We start from the raw sequence: 20,293 nt of genomic DNA, 5'->3' as shown, positions 1-20,293 counted from the left end.
GTATTTCTTTAGTTTTTTTTTTTTTTTTGTAGATGCTTTTTATCTGTTAAGGATGTCTTCTTTAATTTTGGCCATAAATGGATTTTAGGTTTTATGTGACTCTTTTTCTTCATCTAGAGATGATTGGGTAATTTTGCCCTTTTAAATTTCTTAATGTGATGGATTAAATTAACTCATATTCTAATGATAAACCAGTTTGGCATATTTGAGCATTTCAGCTCAGACTTTGGACAGTTCACAAAATTTCTGTGAATCTGCATACCCAGATTGGAATCAAGTTGTGAAGAAAATGAATCAAAATGCATTAAATGTAAAAGGAATATAAGTACATTCGTCAGACAAAAATTAGTGGTCTGACACCCACTTCCAACCAAGTAGGAGTAACAGGGACCAGACTTACCTTTATGCATGAAACAATAAAAAAATTCCAAATACAATGTTTTAAATAACAGTGTTGAAGACATCAGACATCAGGAAATGAGGAGCAATGATGCCCAAGAGACAGAAAATGAATGAGGTGAGCACTATGATGACCCTAGCTTACTTCCTTATAGAGTTTCCAGTTGCAATGTGGGGAAGGGAAACCCAGGCAGAGCCCAGGAACCATCATGAGTTGAAGAGAGGAATGTGAATGTCCAGAGAGGCTGAGGCAGCTAGAATTCACAGGACATAGTGTCACAGAGGACAGTTCCACATGCAGAGAGAATGCCAGAGAGCTGCAGAGAGTCCCACCTTTCCACAACTTCAGCTGAGTACTGATCAGTGCATGCATTTGTGGAAATGATCAGAGACTAGGGAAAGACCCATCTGGAAGGAATACAGAAAATAATACTAGGAGCTCCTGTTCCTTCAGTCATAGAGAAACAACATAATTCATGGAGCATCAAGAGTACTTAGAAGGGTTGAGCTTTAGTAGTGGGGCAAGATTAGCCCTCATCTTGCTCTGATTTCACCTCATTGAGCTTGGTTAAAGAATCAGGACATGCTACATTTCTGAATCCAGCATGAACCTGGGAGTGACTGACTGTGTTTTGGATTGAGTTGGAAGACACCATCTTGTAAGCTACATGACCAATATTAATCACTCAAAATATATGCTTGTATCATCAAGGGCCACCGCGGTAGAAATTATTACTCATGTGAGTTACTGAGTGGTGTCTCCAATACAAGTTTCCGTTTCTGACCACTTGTTTTCCTTTCATGAAGATAGGATATGAATGATACCACCTAAAGTATAATTGTGATAATGACCTGCCTCTTTGGTAGTTTCCATATTTCCTTCCTAAGCCTTTCTCCTCACTTAAGAGAATTCCAGGACTTTCCTGGAAAGGCACTCAGCCTACCTCTCTCTTGACAGGGCTTCTTGATGGGAATTTTCACTTTGTTTCCATCATTACTTCAAAAATGGGAATGAAGGAGGAATGGAACTGAGAAATGAATTTGCCGTAAAATAGAAGCAGCTAACATTCCTCAATCAGGGGACGTATATTGTGGACTGACTATGTACTGGGCACTGTTCTTGGTGCCCTTCAATTAGGTAAACAACCAATTGTTTTCCACCTGTTCTTAACAAAAAGACTGCAGAGGAGATATGAGGTAGCAGTCCAATTTAATCGTTTACTTATAGATAACTGTTGTAACATTTATTGAAAAGTCCACCTTTTTTTTTTTTTTTTTAACAGATCATCTGTACCAACCTGTCATAAATCAAGTTTTTGCACACGTGGTTCTGGATCTGAACTCTACTCTGTCCCACTGGTCTACTCATTTATCCTTGTGCCAATGCTATGCCGTCTTAAAGACATTAAGTTGTTAAGTCTTGATATCTGGCAAGACAAGATAAAAAATCAGAATAGGCTACATTATGTTGTGGCAACAAAACCTCCACAAAATGAGACTAGTACAATCTTAACACCAAAATCTAATTAAGGACAGTTTGGAAAAATCACAAGCCAATTTCACTAATGATTATAAATGAAAAAAATTGAGCAAAATATTAACAACCTCATCTATTAGTGAAAGAAAAAGAGAATAAATGATGACAAAGTTGAGTTTCTGCCAGATATGCAAGATTGGTTTCTTGCACAACAGAAATTTATTTCTTAGTCATGCTTCACTTCCATTGTGAGTAAACTGGAAGCTCTGTCATTCCTTATTATTGCTCTGGATCCAAGCTTGTGGAGCAGGCATTATCTGAAACATTGCCATTTGCCTTGGAGAAAGAGACAATATGGCAAATCATACAGGGAATTTTACAATTTCCACTCAGATGTGTATGATCTGTTTGAAACATGAGTTTTAGTTGCTTAATATTTGGGCTTTGCTCTTTTTCTGTAAGTCTTGTGTAGAAGCTCTTCTCATTGAACACCAAATAGTTAAGTCCAAAACAAAACAAAACACCTGCAGATTTCTGTTTATATTAATTTGCCAAAAGTACATAGTAATACCAAATTACAAGAAATCAGGAAAGTACAATCTTGCCTTGAATGAAAGTGGAATTAAGGGGCTACAATCCCCTACTTTTTCTTTTTCAGAAATAGTTGGCTATTAATTGTCCTTAGTAGTCCAACTACACTTTAGATTCTGCTTGACACATTAAATAAATGAACAAACCAACAAACCAAAATCAAGAACTCAAAGCCACAACACTCCATTGTAAAATTTTGATAGAGACTGTGTTGATTCCATAGATAAATTTGGGGAGAATGAACATCTTTACTACTGAGTCTTCAAAAACATGAATGGCATATGTCTCCAATTATTTAGCTCTACTTTAATATATTTTAATAAAGTTTGATAATTTTATCCATAAAAGAATCTCACATCTTATCATAAAAATTTTTTCTAGACTCTTTACATTATTATTATGTTTAGAGACAGGGGTCTTCCTATGTTGCACAGCCTGGCCTCGAACTCTTAGACTCAAGTGATTGTCTTGCTTCATCCCTCCCTAGTAGCTGGAACTACAGGAATGTTTGTGTGTGCCAATGAGCCCAGCTAACATTTTATATTTGATGCCAACGTAAATGATATCTTTTTGGTTGCATTTTCTAAGTATTTGTCTAGAAATAGTTTTCATTTTTTAAAATTTCTTTTCTTGAGCAAACTTCTTAATCCTCATTTTTAATTATGATACTTTTTTTGTAGATTCTTTTGAATTTTCAATGTAGGCAATCATATTTGTCTACAAATAGAAACAGTTTTCTTTCCTTTTTTCCTTTGCTTATACATTTTCTCTTCTGTCTGTGGAAGCTAGAATAGCCAAGTACTACCAAATAGAAGTAGTTACTTTGAACACCATTAGTTTATTTCCTACCTTAAAAGAAATATTTTCAGCATTTCATGTTAATTATGATATTTCTTTAGCTTGTTTTGTAGATGCTTTTTATCTGGTTAAGGATGTCTTCTTTTATCTTTACCATAAATGGATTTTAGGTTTTATGTGACTCTTTTTCTGCATCTAGAGATGATTGGATAACTTTTCCCTTTTAAACTTGTTAATGTGATGAATTAAATTAACTGATATTCTAATGAGAAACCAATCTTGCATATCTGGCAGAAACTCAACTTTGTCATCATTTATTCTCTTTTTCTTCCACTAATAGATGCGGTTGTTAATATTTTGTTCAATTTTTTTCATTTATAATCATTAGTGAAATTGGCTTGTGATTTTTCCAAACTGTCCTTAATTAGATTTTGGTGTTAAGATTATACTAGTCTCATAAAATGAGCTTAGAATTAATTAGTCCCTCTTCTGTACTCTAAAATAATTTTGTAAAACTGAAATTATTTAAAGTTTGGGAGAACTTACTTATAAAACTAAAGAATTTGTGGTGGAAGGTACATTTTAAAATAGTGATTCAATTTATTTAATGTTTCTAGAGCTATTAAAATACTAAGTTTATTCATCAACTCATTTAAGTAATCACATTTTTTTTTTCTAAAAAATGGTGCATTTATTCAAGGTTCCAAATTATTGGCATAAAGCTTTTAATCAGTAATTTTCAGTATTTTCAAAGAGCCAACTCTTTGGCTTTGTTGATCCTTTCTACTGAAGGCTTGTGATCTATTTCATGCACTTCTACTCATATTTATTGTTTATTCCTTAATTGTTTATTTGGGTTTATTCTGCTATTTCTTAATTGGAGGAAAAAAGGATAGCAGAATAAACCCAAATAATTAGGGAGTAAATAGTAATCCCTAATTATTTCTTTGGGTTTATTAGCTTATTTTAAAATTTTTATCATTTTGAACTGTAACTTTGCCTCTAAGAAACTGCCTACCTACATCCTACAAGTTTTGATATGAAAGTGTTGTCTGTGTGTGTGCTATTATTCAGTTGTACATATGTTTTAATTTTAATTATAATTCTTTCTGTGACTCCGTATTAGTCTGTTCTCACACTGCAAATAAACACACACCCAAGATTGGGTAATTTATAAAGGAAAGAGGTTTAATTGACTCACAGTTTCACATGGCTGGGGAGGCCTCACAATCAGGGCTGAAGGTGAATGAGGAGCAAAGTCATGTCTTGCATGGTGGCAGGCAAGAGAGCTTGTGCAAGGGAACTCCCCTTTATAAAACCATCAGCTCTCATGAGCCTTATTCACTATCATGAGAGCAGCACGGGAAAGACCTGTCCCCATGATTCAATTACCTTCCACTGGGTCCCTCCCATGACATGTGGGAATTACGGGAGCTACAGTTCAAGGTGAGATTTGGGTAGGAACATAGCCAAACCATATCAGACTCATAAACCACTAAATAATTTATTTATTTACTAAGTCATTTATTTATTTCATTGAGTTATATTTCTAATTTTCCAAACTTATATATGTTTTTAGTTGATTAGTGGCATTGTGGTCACAGAATATGATATCAAATTTGTTAAGCCTTTTTTTCTCATTCCATTTGGTAGGGGAGGTTGTTTTGTTGTTATGCACTTTACCTCTGTTTTTTGTGGTTACCTTAGAAAATTTAACTTTCTTTCTTTCGTTTCTTTCTTTTGAGATGGAGTCTCCCACTGTCACCCAGGCTGGAGTGCAGTGGCACGATCTCAGCTCACTGCAACCTTCACCTCCTGGGTTCAAATGATTTGCGTGCTTCAGACTCCTGAGTAGCTGGGACTACCGGTGCACACCACCATGCCTGAATAATGTTTTAAATTTAACTTTCAAATTTAACTTAGCAAAGCCTAAATTTAGACAATATCTTTATCCTCTTGTACAGCAATACAAGTGAACCCACAGAGAAAGGCTAACTGGAACCCACAAAAGGGGCCAACTAGGTCAGGAGAAGGAAGGAGATGTTGGTTGCACTTAGAATACTCACCAGACCAGTTTAAAGATGACTTCCAGAAACTTTCTACATGACAGTTAGGCCTGGGCAGGAAGGGTCGACAGTGCCTCACTGGCAGGACAGTTGCAAGGGGACATTGGCAGAGACCCTCAGTTCCAGAGAAATAAGTGGCTGTCAGAGCTCACCTCCAGGTCAGTCGGACCTATGGGGGACCAATGAACTGCAAGCAGGCACCCAGAAGGGCGGATCCCATATGAGCTCCTAAATTTATTCTTTCTGCCCACTGCACAAAATCAATTGCCTGAGACTGTGGCATTGCAGTAAAGAAAGAGTTTAACTGACATGAGGCCAGCTATGCAGAAGAACTGGAGTTATCACTCAAATCAGTCTCCCTGAAGGGTTGGAGGTTAGGGTTTTTATGGACAGTTTGATGAGCAGGGGACTAGGGAATGGGTGCAGCTGATTGGTTGGGGATGCCATCACAGGGGTGTTGGAAGATGGTCCTTGTGCAGTGAGGCCACCTCTGGGCAGAGCCACAGGACCAGCTGAGTCATGAGTCCAGGTGGGATCAGTCTGAAAAACATCTTAAAAAACCTCCCCAGTCTTAAGTGTTACAGTAGTGATACCTATAGAAGCAATTGGGGAAGTTTTAAATCTTGGGACTGCTGGCTATATGACTCCTAAGCAGTAAGGAATTATAGAAACTATGCCTACATTTTAGCAGAACTTGGGTCTCTCCTATAATCCTAATCTTGCAGTCTTTCATTAGTCTTACAAAGGCAGTTTCATCTCTTGAACAGGGAGAGAGTTGGTTTCAGGAAGGGACTATTATAATTCTTGCTTCTAAGTTAAACTATAAACTAAATTCCTCTCAAACTTATCTTGGCCTATGTCCAGGAATGACCAAGGACAGCTTGGAGGTTAGAAGCAAGATGGAGTCAATTAGGTCAGGTTTTTCTTACTGTTATAATTTTGCAAAGGCAGTTTCACAAGGACCTTAGAACACTAATTCCAGTAACTTCACTTATTCACATGCTATTCCAGTGAAATATATTCTTTCCATCTTGTTTTCTTTTCAAATACCACCTTATTATTGTGGTTTTTATTTATTCCATGTTTGTTTAAAATGGTTATCACTTTCTTTGCTCTTAATTTCTGTCCAGCGGCCAGGGTTAGGTGGTTAGTCAGAACAATGAGCCAAACTGAAAGTAACAATCAAGCCTTAATCACTTACAGAGATAGTGTAAACAAGAGGCAAAAATAAGCACCAGCTTCCCAACGTTCCATTTTTTCCCCCAGGGAATGGCAGTAGGCAAGGGTCAGATGAATCGGTTCAGACAGGGAAAATCATCTCACTAACAAAGAGCCCTAACCAAATGACTCCTAACATTTTATGGTCCAGGGAACTGACAGAAGGGAGCAGGGGAAGTCTAGAACTAGAAAAGTACTGGGTCAGAGTGGATGAAAGTATCTTGGTCATAAGATAAGGAGACCTTGAATGGAGGTGTTTGAGTGAGGAATGGGTGGCTGCCCTAGGGGGCCTGAGTTCTTGACTGCAACTCCTTCTGGAAAACTGTAGCCCACTGGCAGAGCACTAAATCTGCTGTGGGGAGGTGTATTAGTCTGTTTTCATGCTGCTGATAAAGACGTACCTGAGACTGGGTAATGTATAAGGAAAAACAGGTTTAACACACTCACAGTTCCATGTAGCTGGGGAGGCCTCACAATCATGGCAGAAGGTGAAAGGCGCATCTCACACATGGTGGCAGACAAATGAGAGCTTGTGCAGGGAAGCTCCCCTTTATAAAACCATCAGATCTCATGAGACTTATTCACTATCATGAGAACAGTACAGGAAAGACCTGCCCCCATGACTCAGCTACCTCCCACTGGGTCCCTCCCATAACACACGGGAATTAAGGATGACATTTGGGTGGGGACACAATCAAACCACATCAAGAGGGCAGCTTTCTCCCAGTAGGCCTGCCAGGTAAAGCCTTTGTAATGCTTAAAGTCAGGCCTGGAAAGTCACACATAGATTTTGATTTGGCCTGGAGCCCATCTCTTCACTTCTTGTATGTGTCTGTTCTACAATCATTTAATTTTGCTTAGAGGACACTTTTTCTAATTTCCTTTAGCGAAGACCTGCTGGTAGTAAACTAGTTCACTTTTTTTTTTTTTTTTTGAGACAGAGTCTCACTCTGTTGCCCAGGCTGGAGTGCAGTGGCACAATCCTGGCTCACTGCAACCTCCGCTTCCCAGGTTCAAGTGATTCTCCTGCCTCAGCCCCCCAGTATCTGGGATTACAGGCATGCGCCACTATGCCTGGCTAATTTTTGTATTTTTTAAGTAGAGACAGGGTTTTGTCATGTTGGCCTGGCTGGTCTCGAATTCCTGACCTCAGGTGATCCAACCGCCTCACCCTCCAAAGTGCTGGGATTACAGGCATGAGCCACCATGCCTGGCCAACTCTTTCACTTTTTAGTCTGAAAAATATCCTTACTTTGTCCTTGTTTTCAAAAGATATTTTCCCTGAGCACAGAGTTGTTAGGTTGATAATTATTCTCTCTCAGCATGTGGAAGATCTTATTCCATTGTCTTCTGGCTTGCATTATTGCTGTTAAGAAGTTAGCTAAAAGTCCAATTGTTGGTTTTTTTAAGATAGCCATCTCTTCTCTCTTACTTCAAAGAGCTTCTTTTGTCTCTTATGGTCTGTAGTTTCTCTAAAATATGTCTTTTTGTTTATTCTGTTTGGGATTCACTGGGTTTCTTAATTTTGTGTATCTCATTATTTCTGGAAAATTTTGATTTATTATATCTTCAGATAATTCTTTGTCCCATTTTCTTTTTTCGGAAACCCTGATTAAACACATTAGACAATATAACTCTATCTTTCATATTTCTTAACCTTTCATTTATATTTTACATTCTTTGTCGTTCTGTGCTAAATTCTCATAAATTCCATCACTATTGTCTTGCAGTTTATAAACTCTCTCATTAAATTAGTTAAATTTGTCCCCTAATTTTAAAATTTTACTTAGTATAATTTATATTCCCTAAAGTTCTATTTGGTTCTTTCTACAGTATGCTTGGTCACTTTTTTTTTAATGGTACCATGCTCTCTATTTTACTTTCAAACTCTTCTTTGACTTCCTTGAAATAATGGACATAGCTTAAATACTTTTAACCTAAAAATTCCAATATCAGAGGACACTATGGGTTAATTCTTTATATTTTTGTTTGTTCTCGCTCAGAATGCTATGATTTTCCCCACTTTTGGTTGTGAGTTAATATTTTCTGTAACTTTATAAGTGGGAATTTCTTCACACTCTCTACTTAGCTTTTACTCAATCATGGTAACTTTCCTTGCAGACCTGAGAGTTATTTTTGTTCACCACTGTATTGAGGTATAATATTTTGGGGTCTCATTTTTGTTGGAGTTCTATAGTATCCTTAATGTGGCAGAATCTGGAATTTGTCTACAATCTCCTGATCTCTGAATGGAATTTAAGTTTACCACATTCTTTAAACTTTCTCAAAGAGAAAGCTTGTTCAATGTTCTATGTATCTCCAAATGACCAACAAACTTATTAAAAAATGCTCAACATCACTAACCATCAAGGAAATGCAAATTGAAACCACAGTGAAATACCACCTTACTCCAGTCAGAATGGCCATTATTATTATTTTTGAGACAGGGTCTTGCTGTCACTGAGGCTGGAATGCGGTGGCATGATCACAGGTCACTGCAACCTTGACCTCCTGGGCTCAAGAGATCCTCCCACCTCAGCTTCCCAAGTCGCTGGGACCACAGATGCATGCCACCATGCCAGCTAATTTATTCTTTATGTTTATTTTTTGTACAAAAAAAGATCTCACAATATTGTCCAGGCTGGTCTTGAACTCCTGAACTGAAGCAATCCTCCTGCCTTGCCTTCCGAAAGTTCTGGGATTATAGGCACGAGCTACCATCCCTGGCCCCAGAATGCCCATTATTATAAAGTCAAAAAACAACAGACATTGACTGGATGTGGTAAGAAGGGACTGCTTATACACTACTGGTGAGAATGTAAATTAGTACAACCTCTATGGAAAACAGTATAGGGATTTCCCAAAGAACCAAAAGTATATCTACCATTTTATCCAACAACCCCATTACTGGGTATCTACCCCAAGGAAAATAAGTCATTATATCAAAAGACACTGGCATGCATATGTTTATTGCAGCACAATTCACAGTTGAATAGGTATAGAACCAACCTAACTGCCCATCAACTGATGAGTGGATGATGAAAATGTGGTATATATACACCATGGAACACTGCTGAGTAAGCTACAAACAAGAATGAAATGTTTTTTGCAGCAACTTGGATGGCGCTGGAGGCCATTATTCTAAGTGAAATAACTCAGGAATGGAAAACTGAATACTGTATATTCTCACTTATAAGTGGGAGCTAAGCTATGGGTATACAAAGGTATACAGAGTGGTGTAATGGACATTGGAGACTCAGAAGCGGGGAGGGTAAGAGGGAGGTGAGGGATAAAAAACTACATATTGGATACAATGCACACTAGTTGGGTGAGGGGCGCACTAAAATCTCAGGCATTACGACTATACAATTCATCTGTGTAACAAAAACCATTTGTACCTCAAAAGCTACTGGAATTAAAATATATATATATATATTTAAAGCTGAGCACAGTGGCTCATGCATGTAATCCCAGCACTTTGGGAGGCTGAGGCAGGCTGATCACTTGAGTCCAGGAGTTCAAGACCAGCCTGGGCAATGTGGCGAAACCCTGTCTCTACAAACAAACTAAACAAAACACACACACACAAATTAGCACCCTTTAGTTCAACTACTCAGGAGGCTGAAGTGGGAGGATCACCTGAGCCTAGGAGGTGGAGGTTGCAGTGAACCGAGATTGCACCACTGCACTCCAGCCTGGGCAACAGAGTTAGATACTGTCTCAAACAAAACAAAACAAAAACAACACGCATGCACACACACATATGTATATATATATTTTAAAGTTTCAAAACCCTTAAAAAGCAAAAAATATTCTATGTATCTCTTGGTATATAGTCTTTTGATACTTAGTCTTTTGTCTAATATTCTTGTTAATCAGTTCATTCATATATTTAATAAGGTGTTTCTCAAATATTATCTAGCATTTTTAGTCATCTTCAGTGTAAGGGCCAGTTAGAGTACTGGTGTGCTACTTCATCAGAAACGAAAGATCCTACTCTGTCTTTCAATCGTTTTATTATCATTAATACAACTGATGCTTTGTACTCTCCTTCTGAAAATCCAATTACACACATACTAGAACAACTTGATATTGTATCACAATTCTTGGATGATTCACTCTGGCTTTTTTTTTTTTTTCTGGATGATTCACTCTGGCATTTTTTTTTTCTTTTCTCTTTTTGGATAATTTCTATTGGCATATATTCAAGTCCACTGATGCTCTCTGCAGCCTTGTGCAGTTGGCTGATGAGTCTGACAAAAAAATTTTATATCTCTGACATTGCATTTTTTAACATATTTGACTCCATTTTATGATTTCCAACACTGCTGAAATTCCCCTTCTGTTCATGTGTGCGGTTTATTTTTCTTACTAGATCTTTAACATAATTATCATAGTTAGGTTAAACTCCTCTGATCATTCAAACTTCTAGGTCATCTCTTAGTCTTGTTCTCTTAATTGCTTTATCTCTTGACAATAAGTTCATTTTTTCTTGTTTTTCTTTTTTTTGGTGTGTCTTGTAATTTTTTATTGAATATTGGATGTTGTGTGAGGAAAAATAGTAGAAATTGGCTCCAGAGAGGATGGGGATTACTGTGTTTGCTCTAGACGGCTCTGAAAATATTATTGAGCCTCTCTGAGCTTCAATCATGTCATCAGCAAATTGTGAATAAGCACCAACTTCATGGAAATGTTGTGTAAAATATACAAAACATAAATGCAAAATTGCATTGCTATTTATCTAGTGACGGACCCTAGTACTTATCTTTAATAAGGCAATTGAATTATATATTCTTGATTTTTTCCCCAAATGATAATATCCTTTTTTCCTGCAAATTAAAAAATTCCTAAGTTCATTTTTAAAATTCACATAATATGAAAATATACAAATTAGAAAGTCAAATGCCTCCATATATTCAATTAAGATCATACTAAAATTGAGTAATTCTTCTACTCCTTCAATAAATAATATAAACCATATTTTCATATTTAATGTTTATGTTCATAAATGAACACATAAAAATCAGAGATCTTCCAAAAATTTATTGTGTTTAGTTTTAAAGTGGAAACGATGTTTTTAAGAGGTGATATAAAGAAATGCCCTCGCTGTGATCCCTATCATATGTTGATTCTATGTGGTGGAAGGGAGGGGAGAATGATTCCTTTTTCTAGAATCAGAGAATTTGGAAAGTATCAAGAAAGATAATAACAGAAAACATGAAATAGAGTTGCGCTTTGAAGATGAATTAGATGAAATTGTTATGTGAAGAGGGGTTTTCCAAAGTTGCAGAGCCAGGATTCCTGGCCAGAAGCATGAAAATGTTTCTTTCTTGCTGTTTCTAGGACCTAGGCAGCATTTCTTCCATGTCTGCAACAACATAGGAAACAACAGCCCAAACAGCAGCAGCAACATTCATCTGCTTTGGATCCATGACAGTCATGGTGTCTCCGTGGGAGTGATGGAAGAAGAAATACTTGTATAAGTCATCAAGTAGACTGGCTCCTGCAGATAAAAGAGGAAGAATTCTTAGTGGAGTATTTTGACAGACACTGCTGAATACACACACCTCTCCCTCTTCACTTTTGCCTGCTCCTATTGTACACTCTGCAATAGCAAAATAATTACTTTTCCAGGCTCTCTTGCAGCAAGAAATGTCCATGTGTCACCATTCTGATGACTATAATGTGAGTACCCAGCTGTGGGTGAGTTCTAGAAAAATCTTTAACTTCGTTGACGAAGAGTTGGGAAAATACCCCTAATGCTGCATTAAAGGCAGATGAGAACTTTGGAGCTTCATGGGGCAAAAAACCCCTAAACTGAAAATGGCAGAGTGGAAGTAGCCTGCATTTAGAAAATATTGCTAACTCTCTCAAGAAGCTCTGCACCGCCTTCTTCTGGATTTCCAGTGATATAAGGGAAAATAAACTTTTATTTGTATAAGTAACTGAGACAAATGCCTCATATTTATAAAAAGACAGTATCTTCTTTGTATCTGCATGTTTGCAAATCATGTACCTTCCTGGATACAAAAGAAAGTCAATACCCCTTTGTTCAAGTTTTCCTTCTCAAATCATCCATTTACTACCTAGAGTCATAATGTCCCCAGCAACCTCCAAGGGCACCAGCAGGAGTCTCTGCCCCACTTCAAAGCTTCCTTCTCATTCAAGTGGGAAGCCTTTTGCTAGTTTCAGTCATGGATCATAGCCTCAGGGAAACTTCACTGTCTCTTATATATCCTTGAAAACCTACTAGGCTCATCTTACGGATTCTAGTTGCAGTTCTTTAGCCTCTAGCTAGCTTGATTGATTGGTTGGTTGACTGTTTTATTGTGAAATATACCAAACACACATAAGATTGTAGAGAACATAAATGTATATTATAAAGGGTGACAATAATAAGTATATATATGTGTCCATAATTCAATTCAAGAATGATATTACTAGTATCTTGGAAACCCATTTATGACACCCCTGCCCATTGCGGATCTTTTCCTCCCTCCAGAGGTACCCACTAGCCTGCCTTGCCTCTTAATCACTCCTTGCTTTTCTACAGTTTTACCACTTCATACTTTACCACATATATGTATTTGACTATATATAACAAATATACATGTACAGATAACACAGTTAATATTGCTTACTTTTGAACCATATCCTCCAGATATATTTCTTCAGCTTGCTTTTTCCATCCAAACATAGATAAGATTTATCTATGCTGTTGTGTATAGCTGTAGTATTTGCATGTTTTATTGCAGTACATTACCTCTTTGTATTTATTTTTTATCCATTTTACCAACAATGGTCATTTAGGTTGTTTCCAGTTTTCTGTTACGTGTTGCTACCAACACTCTCAAGGCTTTGAATGTAGGAGTGGTTTGCTGGGCTATAGAGTATGTGTGTGTTCAATTTTACCATGCAATTCCAAAATGTTTTCCTTTTCAATTTACACTTACACTGTTAGTGTATGAGTCATTCTCTTGCTTCACATAGTCTACAGCACTTGATATTGTCAAACTAATTTTTGTAAATTTGGTGAGTGTGAAATGTTAGCTCATTCTCAGTTTTAAAAGTGAGACTAATTGTGAGATTAAGTATGTTTTTAACTATGGATTTTTTTTGTCATTTATGTGTGTTTTCTCTTTTGTGAAGTTCTTGTTCATGCATTTTGTCCATTTTTCAATGGATTTGTCTTTTTCTTATTGACTTGTAAGAGTTCTTGGCATAATTTAGACACTACTCTTCTGTTAGTAAGTTTGTATATATCATTTCCCAGTTTGTGGCTCATCTTTTTACCCTGTTTAGTGTGTGTTTTGATGAGTAAGTGTTCTTACTTGCAACGTAGTTGGATTTATGAATCTTTTCCTGTAAGATTTGTACTGTTTATGTCTTAAGAAGTCCTTCCTTACCCTAATGTTATAAAGATATTCTCTGATATTCCAATCTGAATTTTAAAAAGATTTTATTTTTGTTTTTAAGTTCTCACCCACCCAGAATAGGAAATGATTTTTGTGTTGGGTGTGAGGTAGGATTCTATTTTCAGTTTTCCATTGTCTAGAAATATTTATTGATTAGTAGTACATCCTCTTTCCCCACTGATCTGTGGTACCGATTGTGCCATATTAAGTTTCCTTATATGTTTATTTTTGTGCTAATTGTTTCAATGATCTATTTGTCTATCTCTGCAACAATGCCACACTATCTTAATTGCTATTACTTTAGAATCCTTGATATCCCTTAGGACAAATTCCCTCACTTTCTCTTCCTGCTTCTTCAGGAGTGTTTTGATTATTCAGAACCATTTGCTCTTTCAGATAAATTTTAGAACCATCTAAATATACTCCAAAAGTATTTTTGGATTTTGATCAGAATTGTGGTAATATCTATTTTAAACTGGGGGAAAACCTAACATCTTTTTTTTAGAATATTGTGTTCTTATCCATGAAAATGGTGTGTTGATATATGTTTCTATTTGTCTTCTGTAATGTCTTTAAAGTTTTATAACAGTTTTACATATCTTTTGTTAGTTTTCTTTCTTTGATGGCTTATATATTTTGTTGCTATTGTAAATTTTCATTTTGAAAAACCTACATTTTCTATTTGTGACTCTCCAGTTTTAGTATCAAGGATGTGTCTGATTCATAACATGGTTTTCGTTCTTTTTTATATACATTCTGGGATAGTTTGTGTAAGATTAGAATTATTTATTTCCTGGTTATTTTGTAGAACTTTTAACAAAGCCGTCAAAGTCTGATGTTTTCTTTATGATAACAATTTTAATGATTCAATTTCTTTCATGGTTATTGGGCTATTCAGGTTTTCTACTTATTCTTGAATTAACTATGGAAATTACATTTGTCTAGGAATTTGTGAGTTTTGCCCAAATGCTCAAAATAATTGGCATGAAGTTGTCAGTAATATCCTATTTTTAATTTTCGTTGATGTCTGCAGCACCTATAGTGATGCCCTCTTTTTCATTCTTGATGTTGATTATCAGTGTTTTCTCGTTTTTTTTTTAAATCTTGCTTGCAGTTTGTCAGTTTTATTAGTATTTTGAAGAAAAAGAAAAGATGATGACTTTCATTTTTTGGATACTTTCTATTATTTAGTAGTTATTCTTCCATTGATTCCTGCTCCTAAGTTTATATTATGCTTATATTATTTTACTTCTCCTTTCTTTGAATTTACTTGCTTTTTTCCCCTAATTTTTGGAGTTAAACACTCACTATTACTCTGCAGACGTACTTTGTCTCTAGTATCTGCAGTAAGGCTATAATCTTCCCTCGATACTGCTTTAGCTGTATCTTACCAGTTCCCATTAGTAGTTTCATGACAATTCAGTTCTAAATATTTATTAATTTGTAGTTTGACTTTTTTCCTTGACTCATGAGTTAGAATGCATTTTTTAATTTTCAAAAGTATGAAGTTTTCTAAGTTATTTTTTCATTATTGATTTCTAATTTAACTGTTAGAGGACATTGACTATATGATACAGATTCTTTGAATTTTGTTGATGTTTGCTCTATAGCCTATTATATGATACATTTTTGTAAATGTTCCACATGTATTTGAAGAGAATGTGCTTTCAGTGCTCATGTAAGTCCATTAGATCAAGCTTCTTAATTGTGTTCTTCAAACCTTTTAACTCCTTACTGATTTATTGTGTATTCGACCCATCAGTTTTGAGAGAGATGTGTGAAAATGTCCCTTCGTGATTTTGAATATATTGTAGTTCCAGTAATTTTAAAAATATATTTCAAAGTTATGTTGTTAGGGGTATACAAATTTAAAATTAGGTATCCCTGGAAAATTGAAAATTCATCTGTAGCATTGCTTTTTGTTCTGGAAGTCTAGTTTTTCCTAATATTTAAGATAGACACACCTGCTTCTTTTTGCAGAGTATTACCCTGGTATGTCCTTTCCTATCGTTTTACTGGCAGCCTTTCTCTGTCTCATACTTTTAGGAGTTTCTCTTATGAATAGTTTAGAATTGAATTTGTTTTTGCTTCTATCTGTTTATTGTGTTTTCTAGGTTTCTTTTTTCTTTCTTTCTTTCTTGCCTTCGTTTGGGTTGATTTTTTTCCCTCCTCTCATTCATTTTCTCCCCAACTCTATAGTTTGGAAGTTACATGCTTTATTTCAATTCTGGCAGTGGGGACCTTGGAAATTATAGGTTACATATTCATCTTAATAAGTCTAAAGTTAATCAATATCTTATAAAGCACATTAGTGGCCCCAAGTTTTGTACTTGTCCTAGAGGCACTCACTGCTCAGTAAAACCCAATGATCTAGGCAAACAGGGATTAGCAGACAAATGCCAGGCCCCAGGGTTTTCCTACTTCTATAGATTTTCGTTATTTCTATTATTTCTCACCTCTGAGGAATTCGCTTATTTTGCCTCCTGCTAAGTCATGTATTATAAAAAGACAATTATTATTATATCCAATAACTATATTAGGGAAGGGGACGGATGTTTCTATGTTTCTGGTAACCACATTGCTAGGATTTCCCTCTTTGAATCCCCTACTTCCTGTCTTGTGGACTGGACATTGCTATTGTTCTTGAGCCATCCATTGCCCCAGGATGCCATCTAGGTTTTCTCCAAGCCCAACCCAAGTTCTTACAACTTGGTACCAGAGTTTTCCCCTATCTACTCCCATAAACCCCTTGTTCTGGGGTGGAATACTTAGGATGTCAACACACAGATATAGGCACAGGTTTCCAGATGAACAGAACATGTGAGCATTCCAGTTTGGTTGATATTGGGGGGTAACTTGGGCTAATTATTGGCAGATAAAGTTGGCAACCACTTGTGAAGGTCCTAAATGTAAGGCTGAAAATAGACTGAATGTAGTTCACAAATGTGGAGCCATGGTGGCCGGGAGATGAATAGGAAGGTGGGGTGACTAGAGCTGCACCTTAGGGAGATGCTCCAAAAAACTTGAAGGAGAAATTGTGTGAACAACCACGAAGGTGAGTATACAGCTGGAGAAGAGGTCCAGTCTGGGGAGAAGTGAGAGGGACCAGGGCCATGTGATGACATCTTGACCTCCAGAAGGCACAGATAACCACACTTCCCAGCAGAAAAGCTCAAAGTCTTTTTTTTTTTTTTTTGAGACAGAGTCTTGCTCTGTCGCCCAGGCTGGAGTGCAGTGGCACGATCTTGGCTCACTGCAAGCTCGGCCTCCTGGGACTACAGGCACCTGCCGCCATGCCCGTGGCTAATTTTTTGTGTTTTTAGTAGAGACAGGGTTTCACCGCATTAGCCAGGGTGGTCTCGATCTCCTGACCTCGTGATCCACCCACCTTGGCCTCCCAAAGTGCTGGGATTACAGGCCAGAAGTCCATTTTAAAACCGGAAAATACTTTATGCCATGAACTCACAGCACACCCAGGGGAGACAAATCTGTATGTTTATTCTGGTAGTAGCTAGAAAGCACTTTAACAGAAACTGTGACATTTTAGAATTAGTTGAAGCTGGTGGGGAGTACATGCTCTCTGGACCCCACAGAGCATCAGGTGAATGTCAAATTCATATACAAGGACAGAGTAAAAACCTTCAAAGAAAAGAAGTCACTGAGGGTGAATGGAGGATGAATTAGGATTGTGGATATCAGGAAACAGGAAGGGACATTTTATTACAGCAGACAGCTTGGAACACTTGGGGCTGTTTCCTTCCCAGTCAGGGCTTCTTAAAGATACTGCATGGTGGTTGACAGACAAAGGCTCCAAATTCCGTATTTCAAAAAGAGAGGCAAGAAATATTTGTCCATGCCCTCTTCAGAGCTCCAAAATTCTCAGACTGAAGGAATTTGGCTGCCTTCCTTTAGAACTAGTGACTTGAAGAAGGCATTTCCTCAGATATCATCTAAGTTCCCATGAACGTTCTACAAAACTAAAACAACTCCAAAACATCTTCTATCACTAGTGAGAATGCTGGTAACTGCAGGATATCCCAGGGTGGGCCCACCGGCTGGCTTGCAACTTTGTCTCTTTAGTTCCAAGGACATTTTATCAGTGACAGCTACTGATCTAAAAGACAGGCACTGAGGGAGATCCTGCACTTCCATTTCTGAGAGCACCTGACATCGCAAGGTGGGTGGGTCGGGGGGAATGTTAACTATCCCCAGGGATAAATTGCACAGGATCTTCTGACAGGTATATGAGCTCTGAAGAGGGAGTCATAAAATGCATTTATGAAATAGAAAGCTGGTAGAAGGAGCTTGCTCTGAAGGCAAATATTCTCCCTTGGAAACAAACTACAGCATTATTAGGGCAGTTTCACCATTAGGAAATTATTTCCAAGGGAGGTCTGGAGTTTAAGAATGTGAAGACATATCCTTCTGCATGTCAGCCAAGGAGCCGTTGCACCTAGGCAGGGAGATACAGCTGAGAGAATATGGGGTTTAGAGGCAGGTAGGGCTGGGTTCAAATTCAAATTCTTCTGCTTAAAAACTGAGTGACTTTGAAAGAATGATGTAAAGCCATTCAACTTAGTTTCCTCAATTATGAAATAGGGCTAATGATATCCAGCTTCCAAGAAGCTTGTGAGGATTAGTAGGTGCTCAATTAATTCTTTATTATAGTTGTTATACAGCCACAAAGATGAACCAGTCCATATCAACAGCATCATGATCAATTCATTACAACTTGGAGGATTTAAATTCCAATTTAATAAATCAAGGTTGTGACGATCGCTGTTAAAGATGGAACAGCTGGTCTGTGATTCTAGTCTGTATCACAGACCTGACCCTGGTTTGGATTATTTTCCCTCTTCCCCCTTCCCTTGCTCCTTCTTATTCTCTATGAATCTTTCTTTTTTTTTTCTGTAAACATTCATCTCACAGAAAATATTTTCCAGCTACGTGACTGGGTGAAGACCATCTGATGAATATTATAAAAAATACCCGAGGTGCCCCACACTGTTCACAGCAGATTCCAGCCTTCACAGGGTGCTCTCACTAATGACTGCGGCTTGTGCAGAATGTTGGAACAAGACTGAATACCTGCTAATTCCTGAAGAGATGGGTGGGCACATACACAAAGATTCTCAAAGTCCCCATTATTGTAGGTTGACTCTCATTCATATGTAATCAGTGAGTTTTCATGTACACAAATTAAGCAATTTGTGTTATGAGAAGTTTTTGAAAGACATTCGAAAGCACTGAAAGTTTAAATTCAAGTCTGTTATTTTAGTGCATACACTGGCTACTGTGGTTCTGTGTGAAGGATGCATTCACAGGCGAGCAGCTGTGGGAAATCCATTTCTCCTTTTATAAACACATCTTGAACAGTCTGGGGTATGCAATTTAATTGCCATGGAATGTATTATAGACATTCCCTGATCATAATAATTATGGGTTAGGGAAGAATGTTATGGTCTTAACATATTCCCTGCAAGAAAACTTAGTCCCTCTAGAATCCTTAAAATACTAAAAATACATTTAAAATTTAATCAAAACTATTATTATTTTCAGCAACATTAGCAAATGAAAAAAAACACACATTATTACCAAAACAATTAGAAAATCAATTCATGGGATTTGCAGACACTTAATCTCTCTTTTCAAGGGGGCAGTTTAATCCCTACTGTATTAAATCTTACTGAAAATTAGACTCAAAAGCAGTTCATTAACAGTTTCCTAACACATAGCTCCCTAGAAGAAAAAGCAACTCAACTCATAAGAGGGGGCAAAAAGGAAAGGAAAACAAAGGACAAGACAGGACCAGAAAGTAAAAAAAAAAAAAAAAAAAAAGGAATCCTCAAAAATCCATTAAAAGTGTTCTAGTTTTAGTTTCTAAACTCTCAAGCTACCCAAGAATCTGCAAACTTGGGTGAAAAAGTTTTAGGTGTGCCACTAAGCCTATGTACCTTCGGTCTCTTTGGAAACCTTGGCTTGGCTATGGGGATAATTTTGACCACATAGTTTAGGTCAACACCAACACCTCTGGTGGACTTGCAGGTCCCAGGGTATCCGAACTGTGTGATAATGAGTCATCTTTCTGTAAGGTTGTAAAACTGTGTGGCAGCAGTAACTAGGACTAGTTAATCAGTACTACATGAGGATGATACTACAGACTCCCCATATAGGGGAATTGCAAGAATAATAGTCACTACTTGTTGAGTGCTTTCTGTGTACTGAGGACTTTCTGGAGATGATTTCATTGAATTGGCCCCATGAGGGAGGGATCTTCATGTGTCTTTAACAGATGGAAAATAGATCTCTGTAACTTGTCTAATGTCATA

The 20,293-nt window shown here is 37.1% G+C and overlaps 2 protein-coding genes across 14 annotated transcripts in view; one reads left to right on the top strand and one right to left on the bottom strand.

The window, feature by feature from the left end:
- TSPYL5 (TSPY like 5) overlaps positions 1–20,293 on the top strand; it is a 329,325-nt gene that overhangs the window by 128,234 nt on the left and 180,798 nt on the right. The window lies entirely within an intron of this gene.
- The window catches only part of CPQ (carboxypeptidase Q), a 491,970-nt gene continuing 483,249 nt past the window's right edge, over positions 11,573–20,293 (bottom strand). For all 12 annotated transcript variants that reach the window (XM_073999152.1, XM_073999150.1, XM_073999151.1 and 9 more), the window contains one exon: positions 11,573–12,052. In XM_073999152.1, coding sequence (XP_073855253.1) covers positions 11,889–12,052 — 164 coding nt within the window. In that variant the 3' untranslated portion in view covers positions 11,573–11,888. The remainder of the gene's footprint in view (positions 12,053–20,293) is intronic.

This window comes from Macaca fascicularis, chromosome 8, assembly GCF_037993035.2.
Source record: "Macaca fascicularis isolate 582-1 chromosome 8, T2T-MFA8v1.1".
Classification (NCBI taxonomy): domain Eukaryota; kingdom Metazoa; phylum Chordata; class Mammalia; order Primates; family Cercopithecidae; genus Macaca; species Macaca fascicularis.
This window is presented reverse-complemented; position numbering and strand designations above follow the sequence as displayed.